Below are 11,904 nucleotides of genomic sequence, written 5' to 3'. Positions count from 1 at the left end.
CATATTGCTCAATAAATGTTCATTGTTATTAGCAGTATTATTTTGATAAAGTTACTTTTAACATCTCCCTATGACTGTAACCTCTAATGATTCACAATGGATTTGCATTCACTCCATTTCTGAACATAAAGCTACTCTATAAATTACTGATGCTAAAAATTATCTTTTCTAGAAAAAAAACTGATGCAATGTTCTGAAACTCCATTGGAATGTAAGCACTCCAAAATGCCTTTCACACCTGATTATCTAAAAATAACTGTAAATAACAACCATGATCTGGATTGTGAATGAAAGGTGCTATACCGGTACCCTCTGAACCTAGACCTGTCTAAATAATCTAAATTTCTTCCCGTGTACTTTTAAGTTTGGATTAGAAAAATAAACAAGCGTACACACGGGCCATCTTAAGTTTTACTTGGTTTGTATCACTAGCCTGAAAACATCAAAATATTTTAACTACTGTGGTTTTAGTTCTTTTTAGGTGTGGTGGGGGATGGATGTCAACTTAAGTCAGTTGAGAAAAGTGGCGATTCTGCAGCTCATGCGATACAACTAGAGAAAATGGGTCACTGCAGGAACTGGCAAAACCAATTGACATTATTGAAATGGTTACAGAAATAAAAAGAGTTTCTCTTTTACTCAACGGGGCTATTTAAGAATGACAAAGAGAAAACATCTTTAATGGTGGTAGAGAGTTTGCATCTATACTTTCTAGGATTATTTGTCATTTAAAGTGAAGTCTCATTAGGCAAACTCTTTTACTAAGGGTTGCACAGTAGCCTTTGTAAGATTTCTGAAGAACCTGAGTTTTGAAGAATCATGTTTACAATTTATCACTCATTTTAAATCCCAGGGTTACCCCTCAGTTCTTATATAAGATTATCTGAAAACAAAAGGACATCCCCTAAAATAGGTACTGGACACTCTCGGCTTTGAAGGAGTTGGCCGAAAACCCGGCACTGAGCCCTTCAAAAGGCACGTGGGGCCGAACCTGTCTCGGTATCACCACGACCAGCCCTGCAGGCTCCACGCCTGACTTCCCAGGCCCGGGGCACCACCAGGGGCGGTCCGACAGCACGGGCCCTCCTGCCTCGTCATCGCTGCGTTTCTGGCTGGCGGAGCCGGTTCTCGTCCGCGGCATTCCACGCCCCCGTCTCCGCAAGCGTGCACGGGGCTCGGGAATCACCTCGGAAGCCCACTCAGCCGCAGGGAGGGCGTGAGCGAGGAAAGCCCGGGCTCTCGCTGTAACCCCCGCGCTCGGCGGTGTCCCCCTCCCCTTGACGGCGGGGCCATAGGTACCTCCTCAGCCGCCTGAGCATTCAGCGTTCAACTGGTGGGCGGCCCGTCCCGCAGCCGCCACGTCCGCTCAGAGGCCCCACCGAGCAGCCGGCAACTGACTGACTGACCCTGGGGCAGGGACTCGCGCCGACACCGCTGCGCACGCGCTCCTAGCGCGCCTCTATCCCGGGGCGGCTCGCCGGGCGGGAACGCGAATCTGTGAGCCACTCGCACCTGCCTGACTGACAGGCAGACCCCGGGCTCGGGCCTCGTGCCGGAGCGCGCACGCGCCTCGCGCGCCTGCCGTCGGCCCCGGGGGCGGGACCGCGCGGCGGCGAGCGGGCGGGGGGCTTGTGGCGCGCGCGCCCCGCACCCGAGGGCTGCGGAGAGATATTTTGGGTGGCAGGAGGCCCCTCGTCATTTCCGCCGGGCAGCTTGTGGTGCCCCGAGCTTCACTCCCGCGCGCGAGGCGAGCGGGCAAGTTGGTTGCAGGCTTGCGGCCGCGGCTTCTTTTCTCAGCTCCTCGACCCTCGGCAGTGCAAGCCGTGAACTGAAGCCCTGGAGGGACGGAGACCGGAGCGGAGCGGCGGAGCAACAGCTGCAGCAGCAGCCTCTGCGGGGAGCGTGCAGAGAGTCCGCACAGAGCCGCGACCCCAGAGCGTTTCTCTCCCCGTCGCCGCTCCCGCCGCTGCTGTTCGCCGTTTGCTAAGAGACATTGCAGCCGCGAGACCCGACACACAAAAGCCGTCTTCTTGCCACCCGCCCAGCGAGGCAGCGGCCAGCAAGGGACCCCACCTGAGGGCGGCTCGGGCTACCGAGTTCGTTTTGTTTCTGATCTCCGCGCCCCGCGCGGTAGCGACCCCGTGTCCATGGCTCTGATCATGGAACCCGTGAGCAAATGGTCTCCGAGTCAAGTAGTGGACTGGATGAAAGGTAATGCCCGCTGTGCAGAGGGCGAGGCGGTCCTGGGGCGCCGGGGTACTGGCGCGCGAGAGGGAAGGGGCGCCTACTGCGGCCGAGCCCGCCATCGGGGCTTCCACTGGCTGATCGTGGTGCGCTGGGGGGGAGGCGGAGGTCCTCCGGGGCAGGCTGGGGCTCGGGATCCCGATCTCCTATTGTCTTCAGTGGTGGCTCCCCAGTTAGAGAGGGGCGCGGAGAGCGCGGGTGTTGCCGGCGCTACGGGATAGGGTTAGAAGGCGGGCCGCGGAATCCCAGTACCTCTCGCCTCCTCCCCGCTCCTCACGGCGCCCCTAGGCCGAGAGGACGTGGCGACCCTTGTCTCTCCCCTCAGGGAGGAGCCCCCAGGGACCTGCTCCTTTGCTCGTTCCTTCCCGGGCCCCTTTGTTCCTGGGAAACCTAACGCCCCCTCGGTGGCCGCCCCTGCCAGGTGCTTTTTCCAGCGCCAACTCTCCCTACAACTTTTAAGCCCATATAATGGGGTCAGGACGCGGCTGCCCGGGTTTGAGTCGGGCGAACTCCCCCAGTTTGGGCTGAGGATGCTCGGGGGATGCGCTACTTTGGGGGAGAGAAAAACATGCTTCCCCTGGGACAGCATCCGCGCTGGTATCTGCGGGCTCCCTCCTGCGCAAACCCCTGTTCCCCCACCCCCACCCCCCACGTCCTTTGCCTCTTCCTCTTCTCGCTGGTCGAGGCTTTGGATCTCATGGTTTTTTATTGGGGGCTCGACGCCAGGTGTAAGGTGATGCGCATTCAAGTGCCCCCTCATTTCTTCCATCTTGAAGGCTCGCCCCTTTTTTTCCCTGGCAATTTCTAATAACCACAGTTGTAGATACTCGCCCTCCTAGTCTCAAACGTGGGCTTTTTCTTTAGTCCCTGGGCTTTCCTGCCTCACTATCTCCCTCTGTTGTCTGAGTTAAGGGGCTTGTAGAGGATTCCCCCCACCCCATGACCACTGCCTCCCCCATCACCAAGATTCCTAAGATTTGGGGAATGCCAACAGGGATGGATGGGATGAAATAAAGGATTCCTGGCCACACTTGGGAGATGTTAGAGCTTTGCTTGTGGTTATTCCTAGGCACAAACTCTAGGTAGATTAGTCAGGAGCCAAAGGCTTATCATTTGTGAAAATGCGTGTTGCGGAGATGAGGGAGCCCCTTTTGGGGGCTTGCTTAGCAGGCAGACTTTCTAAGCTCCAGGTACTTTAGAACGAAAGGTGGGGTGATTGGAAGTGATTAAGAGTGACAGAGAGAAACTCAATTTTGTTTCCTCCTTTTCTGAACCTTTTCGGCCTCTTGCTTATTCTTACGGATTTTTCTTTATACATTTGCTTTCCTTTTATTCCCTTACTGGCCCCTTTATTTCTCATTTAATTAGTTTTTTCTTTTCTAATATGTGAAAAGTGCTTCGTAACTGCAAATCACAGTACACATGAGAGTGTATTGAATTAAGTAGAATTAATTATCAACTGCTCCCCTGTGTGTGGTGCGTTGTGCTAAGGTGCCATGGGTGCCATGACTAAGACAAAGTCCTGCAGTGGCTCATTTTTCTGTTTCTTCTCTTCATATTGGCTATTGAAATTATGCTTTCCTAGATTCCCACTAACCCCCACCCCCCTTTGGATTGTCAGAAACAAACATCTGTCTTCTCTGTTTCTCAGTCATGGAAGAAAGAGCCAGGCGGTGCGCAAGAAGCAAGAATGCTTAATTAAAAAACCCTTTCTTTGAATTTGCGTAAAAGGTTACTTTGGTTTGAGTCTGTTACTGAAATACTCAACAGAAAGCTTTCTTGGCTCCATGGGAGTCTGATTACCTTCACAAATTCCCATGATGCTTGTAGTGAGTGATGCATACTCCATCTTCTTCACCTCCACCCTCCCAGTATAATCTTACAGTTTCTTCTTTCTCTACAGTTTAGGTCTACTGAAGCAAGTAGAACATACGACACATATATTCTGACACACATTATTAGATTTCCAGTATAGTAGTCCTTTAAAAATCTTTCCAGCCCTTTAAAAATCTCTCCAGCCTAAAATGCAGCATCTTTGAAGTTGAGCTAACATTGTTAGCTGTGATTTTAAATGATTGTTACGTGTAAGTTGAATAATTTATTTTCATACCTGTTGGTGATTCATGTTAGAGCTATTTGAAAAGATCAAGCAAGTAGCCAAGATAGAATTTGTATATTTTTGTACACATTAGAAGAGAAAAACTGATGTCATTATCTGGATATTTCAAATCCCAAACTGCTTACTGCTGAAATTTCTATAATCTTCATATAAATTTAATTTAAGATAGTAACAGAAAACAAGATTTTAAAGAACAGTTGGACAAAATGAACATTTCCTCAACTTGTAATTATACTGTTACCTTAATTAATTTTTCCTCCCTACTCCTTTCCCCAAATAAACTTTACAAGTAAACACATTAAAAAGAAAAAAAACTTCTCACCCTTTCCTCAGATGCAGTAATGTTTAAAAGTCAACTAATTGAGGCTGTAGCTTTGGAATGGCCAAACTTCCTTTGGTGTTGTATAATGTATAGTGTTATAAAGGCAGTAACAAAGAATGAACAAGACTTTTGAACAACTGCAACATTGTGGGAGTTCTTCAAAGCATGCTCCTAATGTGACAGTTTCATCATCCTTAACATTTAAAGTATATAGCATATGCTTTCAGCTAGTCACAATCATAAATAGTTATAACTCTGTTTAGTAAGGTACATGCTTTATGCTCTTTCTAGGGTGTTTTTCTCTTCACTAAACAGAAAAGGAAACATTAAGCATATAAAAATAGCATGGCCATATATTTGTGCTTCCAGACAATTTATATAAGTGATATAGAAATTCAGCAGAGAAGGAGATGAAGGAAAAAAAAGGGCTGATGAGATTATTAAGCTTTGTTAACATATATTCAAAACTGTTTATGAAGGACCATTTATACATTGCAATTCATTTTGATCTTTTTTACTAAAATGTATTTGAGGGAGGCAAATTTAAATTTATGTATTAATTATTAGTAAAGATATAAGGAAACACTTGCATTTTTTCCTCACCACCAACACCACTACTTGTAAAATCCAATACTCAATGAATTTTCTTCCAACAATAAAAAATTGATGTGACACAGTGTCAATGTTAGTTCCAATAAATATATGGACTCCTCATGAGTCAGTAAAATAAGCAGTTACATTCCAGATATCTTGATAGTACTTCAGGCTATTTGGAAATAATAGAACTTCAAAATTAATTTTATAAAAATATTTTTTGAGAAAATCAAATACACATCATTTAGCATTTGAAACAGCCTTTTTTTCAGTAGGAAATTGCATTCAATCCTTGTAGTTTTGACAAAATTATAAAATGTAAACCTTTTTAGAGTAAAAGCAAAGCCTTTATTAGAGAAAGCTGTAGGTAGAAAAGTAGGCCAATAACGGTTTCTGATTTTTGCTCAGTGTATTACTCTAAAATACATCATATCTCAGCTCTTACCTATTCACTTGCAGGGCCTATAGAAACACTCCATAATCTACAGTTGTTTGAGTTTACTTTTTTGCCCACTGAAATAAAGCAAAAATGTCTGAACACTTCAGGCCCCTATTATTAATTTCAGTATTAATTTTCCTTGTCCGTGTCACACCCAATAATTCCAGTTTTCTTCTCACAGTTTTTCCAACTTTGAAACTCCTCCAAAATATCCATATGACTAAAATAAAGTTATTTTCTGTGGCTAACTCCCTTCATGACATTTTTTCCAGTGATCTTTAATCCCTTCCCTGATCAAATAAAATGAATTATTGTTTTCAGAGTCACCAACAGGCCCTGCTTTGCTGGTCTTCTCTTATGGTCTCTGTGACTTAGCTCTTTCTACCCATAGTATGAGTCCTAAAATCTAAATTTTTAAGATAGTCTTTTCTCAAACCATCCAACAATTAACTGCACTGCTCTTTTCTGTTTACTATAAACCATTTTCTTTGAAAACCATTCACTGACTTCTACTTTCTGTCCTGATGACTCAGCCATCTTGAGGATAGAAAATGAAATACATTATTTTAGGTACAAAAAACAAAGATAAAGCCATCACTTTGCATACAACCCTACAAAAGAGGAAAATGCAGTGATGAAATAAGGTCTATTTATTATAAGAGTTAAATGCTACAGAGGAGAATGTATCTGATAAGATACAGAAATTTTGACAGGCACAGTGCTCTCTAATAGTTTTACCCCTTTCATAGGACCTAGAGCTGAGGTTGAAATTTATTTTATTAAGATGAAGGAAAATGTCCAATTTTTGAATTAAACTGTCTTAGGAAAAATTTTCTGGCAGAAACTTGAGAAGTATGCATTGTAAAAAATATGTTAAACTTACATGATCAAACTAGTCCTATCATTTTTGAAAAATTAGTTGCTTTCCTCAATTGCAGTATGACTAGATAGTCACCAACAATCACCTACTCTCGATTTGACATTTTTTGAAACTCAATACTTGTCATTTCACACAAAGAAGAAATTCACCTTTTCTGTATGTAGAGTTTACAGGAAAATATCATTTTATTTATACTGTCATTAACATTTACTCCTTAAGGTAACACTCATGATTTAGTACAGATTAGGAAAAAAGAGTCTATTTATGTAGATACATTCTGGTGCTTAGAGATTGTTTACTCCATACTTCTACATGGAAGGGGCTTTAATGGATTATTTTAAGTAAATTATTCTCTGCTTTGGGGAAATTAGTCTCTGTAAGGGATGGCAGTGACGTTGAGAAACCTAAGCCAAAACAGACAGGTGCCAACTAGAACATTTGCTAAATTTAAAAAATGTTTGCATTATGTGTACAAGCACCAGTGGAAAGACAAGATGATGCTTTTAATCAGTCAGGAAGGAATCCATGGGGAAGGTGGGGTTTTAGCAACTTTTTATGCAATTTATTTAACTAAGGCATATTCTAAGATGGATGTAGTCTAAATATAAAGGCACAGCAAGAGACTTTGGAGTTGAGATGGGGTGATTAACCAGAATGGTTGTGTCTAGGTTTGTCTGGTTGAAGGAGAGAGGTGGGCAGTAGAGGGAAAATGGAGGAGCCATGAGTAGGTGGCACAAAAGTACAAGAACAAATCTGCATTTCACAAAGACAATAAAACTCTCATCATGTCCTAAGTTTAAATAAATACCACATTATAAAACTTTGGCTGCCAAAAATAAGCCCACAAAGAATGTGTATTGAATTAGTACAGCTGTTTCAAATCTGTTTCTCAGGAATAATTTGGAAATAATGTTAAAGTGAGTTATTTTGAAGATTAATTACATCAACATTATGTTTTTGGATATTTAGAATTTTACTCATCCAAATTCTTATATGAAGAATGAAGATAGGCTTTTAAATATTGCTATTGTTCTTAATGATAAATTATCATTTTTCATGTATAGCAGAGTGGGACTTAAATTTGTTCTTAATGACTTTTAGCTCTCTATGTGACTTCCCTACAGCACCTCAACACATAAGGTTTATTGTGAAAGATGAAGGATTAGTTTCTATAAAGAGTACTAGAAGGATGGATCATCTATACTTTAAGAGAGGGAAGGGAGAGTAAGTAATTTGAAAAAAATATATAGCCTAAGCTTTTTATTTTTTAAGATTTTGTCATAGTTTAGTGTCTGGCTAAAGAAAAGCAAATGTAATCTTCACTACAGGATCATTGTGTTGAATAACATTCAGTGAGTGAATTCACAGTTTTCATGCATAGCATGGGCTTGTGTTCCCCAAAATGGAACATTTCTGTGGTTGTGGGAGCTAAATGATCAAAAGAAGACAAAGAGTTGATTTTTGCTAAGTATTGTAAAACATTGTTTTTGCATTAAAACAAACCTGGATGTTAAATTCATGGTGTAGAAAGCAAAATTGGCATGATTTTAAAGATGAGACCAGAGGCTTAACAGGAATTTTAGGCTTGCAGCAAGCTGTTTCAAGCTGCGTCTCCTAGACCTTCCAGGGTTATGAGTAAACTTCGTTCAGCAGTTATGGATACATCAGTGGAATAATTTGAGAAGTGCTGGTTTGGGTTTAGAAAATGTAAAATTAATGTACTTTACTTCCTCTTTTTCTTCTATTGCAAAGGACAAAATATCTTTTCAGTCAAGGTCATGATAATTTTAGCATCTTTCTTTTTGTTTATTTTTTGGGTGTTTTTTTGGGGGGATCCATAAACCTATAATCAGGATAAATTTCTTAGGAATGTTTCTCATCTGATCCTATCCTCTCACTTCTCACCCCCATCAGTTTAAAAAATTTAGTGGCTTCTCATTGTTTTTAGGATGAAGATAAAAGTTCTTAATATGGCTTTTAAGACCATTGAAGGTTTGGCTATTGCCTTTGAAATAACCCTTATTCCTAGCACCAGTTACACTGGCCTTTCAATCTTGTTTGCATACCACTGGGCCTCTGCACTTAATACAGTTTCTCTTGCTTTTTTCTTCACCCAGTTAAGTCCTACTCATCCATCATATCTCAAGCCTCCCCTTCTATGCCTCAGAAAAGCCTTCTCCATTCCCCAGGTCACATCAAATCCTCAGTTGTGTGCTCTCCAGGTACCATTTGTATCTTCGTTCCATATGCCAGTTTTATTTTTACATTAATTTCTATGGTTATTTGTTGAGGTCAGGGACCTCATCTTATTTGCATAACAAGGCATAAGAAAGTATCTGGTGAAAAGTAAGCACTCAGGAAATATTTGTTGAAGGAAGGAATACATAAATATCACAAATTACTGGTCTGTCAGCAAATCTGCTTTCCTAAATGAAAATGCATGTAAAGTCCCTTATAATGCTCTAATGGATACTTCAATGCCAAGTTGTATATTGTGTGCCAGAATACAGTAGAAGTGGGGTTGCTTTAATTCATAGTTGTATCGCTCTAGTCAATTCAATGACCTAAATCATGGTTTAGATTCATTTCATTAAGAAATGTGAATAATTTCAATGTATCTACAACACTTCTGTGTTTAAGCTATAAATATTATTTGCTGATACCACATTATTAATAGGCCAACACAATAGGCAAACATTACTTAAAAATTAAAACATACCTCTTAAGAATTTATTTTTTTTTTTACAAATTTTCTAATTGTTTCTTCATTTCAGTGTTTTTAAAAGAACTCTGTGTATTTTGGAATGCATGGTAGAGTGAAATTGATAAAATGTTTTAAATTTCTGCTCTTATAGGGATACCTGGGTGACTCAGTTGGTTAAGCATTTGTCTTCGGCTCAGGTCATGATCCCAGGGTCCTGGGATGGAGTCCCTCATTGGGCTTCTTGTTCAGTGGGGAGCCTGCTTCTCCCTCTGCCTGCTCTGCCTGCTGGTCTCCCTGCTTGTGCTCTCTCTCTCTTTCTCTGACAAATAAATGTAAAAAAAAATTTTTTTAAAGTCTCTCCTCTGGGGCGCCTGAGTGGCTCAGTCGTTGAGTGCCTGCCTTCGGCTTAGGTCATGATCCCAGGGTCCTGGGATCGAGCCCCACATCAGGCTCCCTGCTCCGCGGGAGGCCTGCTTCTCCCTCTCCCCACTTCTTGTGTTCCCTGTCTCACTGTCTCTCTGTCAAATAAATAAAATCCTAAAAAAAAATTAAAATTAAAAAATAAAAATAAAAAGTTTCTCCTCTTAGAAAAAAAACCATGTAAGAAATTAAAATGCATTTTTCTGTTGTGAAAAGAAAATATCCTTTGTTAACTTGGATGATAAAATGGAGAAATTGCTTTTTAATTTAATAATAACCATTATCTTTATTATACTTAATATTGAATTTATATTTTTATTAATAGGAATAAAACTAAGATACTTAAGGGCGCCTGGGTGGCTCAGTTGGTTAAGCGACTGCCTTCGGCTCAGGTCATGATCCTGGAGTCCCGGGATCGAGTCCCGCGTCGGGCTCCCTGCTCGGCAGGGAGTCTGCTTCTCCCTCTGACCCTCCTCCCTCTCATGCTCTCTGTCTCAAATGAATAAATAAAATCTTTAAAAAAAAAAAAAAACTAAGATACTTAAAAATGCATCTTAAATCAGCATTTCTTATATAATTTTCCATCCCTCCTGATGTTGAAAAATGAATTTTAATTTTTTAAAGTGAATATAAATTTGGGCTAATTTTTGAAGGGCACTTGTTAAGAACCTATGTAGAAAGTTATTGTGAAGTATAACTTTTTTTTTTTTAAGATTTTTTTTTTTATTTATTATTTATTTGAGAGAGAGAGAATGAGAGACAGAGAGCATGAGAGGGAGGAGGGTCAGAGGGAGAAGCAGACTCCCTGCTGAGCAGGGAGCCCGATGCGGGACTCAATCCCGGGACTCCAGGATCATGACCCGAGCCGAAGGCAGTCGCTCAACCAACTGAGCCACCCAGGCGCCCCAGTGAAGTATAACTTTTTAAATACATGTGCCTTATATGGGTTTTTTTGTTAATTACATGTTACTGGATAACCAAGTAGCAAGTAATAGATTTTTCTAATAAAGCAAGTCCCTCCCCACAAATTTACAATGTACAGTATAAATCAGAGTAAGCGAAATTTTTAAGACTTTAACTTAGCTTTTTGCAGATCTGTTAACTTTTAATAAAACACCTTCAGACTTAATCTTTCTAGCTAGTACTATAAAACAGTGTGTTGCAATTGTGCCCTGATTTAAACTACAAATAACTATTCAATATGATAGAATTTTTTAGACTTTAAAGATGTATTTAATTTGTTTGATTTCAATTTAAATTACAATCATTAATTCTAATAAAAGTTTTCATTAACTTTTGCAGTTTCAGGGAAGAAAGGGTTATGGGTATTTACATAAATTTATTGAATCTTAAATTTTACTAAGTACAGTACCTGCTATTTTAGTTTTCTGTGCTCATCTGTTGAATATCACAACATAAAATTGTTTTTAAAACCAAGATTTATTAAATAAAACAAAATTCACAATGGCATTAATGTATAATAGTTTGCCAAGATGAAAACATTGTTATATCCACTACTGGGTGTTTATCCAAAGAAAACAAAAATACTTACTTGAAAAGATATATATGCCCCAATGTTTATTGCAGCATTATTTACAGTAGCCAAGATATGGATGCAATCTAAGTGTCCATCAATAGATGAATGTATAAAGAAGAGATACACACAGACACACACAGGAATATTACTCAGCTATAAAAACACAAATGAGATCTTGCCATTTATGGTAACATGGATAGACCTAGAGAATATTGTGTTAGGTGAAATAAGTCATACAGAGAAAGACAAATATCATATGATTTCACTTACATGTGGAATCTAGAAAACAAAAGAGCAAACGAAAACACAGACTCATAAATACAGAGAACAAACTGGTGATTGTTGGAGGGGAGGGATGGGGGATGAGCAAAATAGATTAAGAGGTACAAACTTCCAGTTATAAAATAAGTCATGGAGATGAAAAGTACAGTATAAGGAATGAAGTCAATAATACTGTAGTAACATTTTATGGAGATAGATAGTGACTATAATTATAATGGTGAGCATTGCATAATGTATATAATTGTTGAATCATTATGTTGTACACCTGAAACTAATATAGCATGTCATATATACTTCAATAATAAAAATGTTTTAAAAAAACATTACATAATTAATATCAAGTATTACACACTTATCTCTCTC

General features: G+C 40.4%; 1 protein-coding gene across 1 annotated transcript in view; it reads left to right on the top strand.

Moving 5' to 3' along the window:
* Positions 1–1,141: 1,141 nt before the first annotated feature.
* Positions 1,142–11,904, top strand: part of CNKSR2 (connector enhancer of kinase suppressor of Ras 2) — a 269,030-nt gene continuing 258,267 nt past the window's right edge. Inside the window, exon 1 of the mRNA XM_081807972.1 lies at positions 1,142–2,211. Coding sequence (XP_081664098.1) covers positions 2,148–2,211 — 64 coding nt within the window. The 5' untranslated portion in view covers positions 1,142–2,147. The remainder of the gene's footprint in view (positions 2,212–11,904) is intronic.

The sequence above is a fragment of the Leptonychotes weddellii genome, chromosome X (genome assembly GCF_054177405.1).
Source record: "Leptonychotes weddellii isolate Sample4059 chromosome X, ASM5417740v2, whole genome shotgun sequence".
Classification (NCBI taxonomy): domain Eukaryota; kingdom Metazoa; phylum Chordata; class Mammalia; order Carnivora; family Phocidae; genus Leptonychotes; species Leptonychotes weddellii.
Note: the sequence above shows the minus strand (reverse complement) of the source record. Positions and strands in the feature narration are given on the sequence as shown.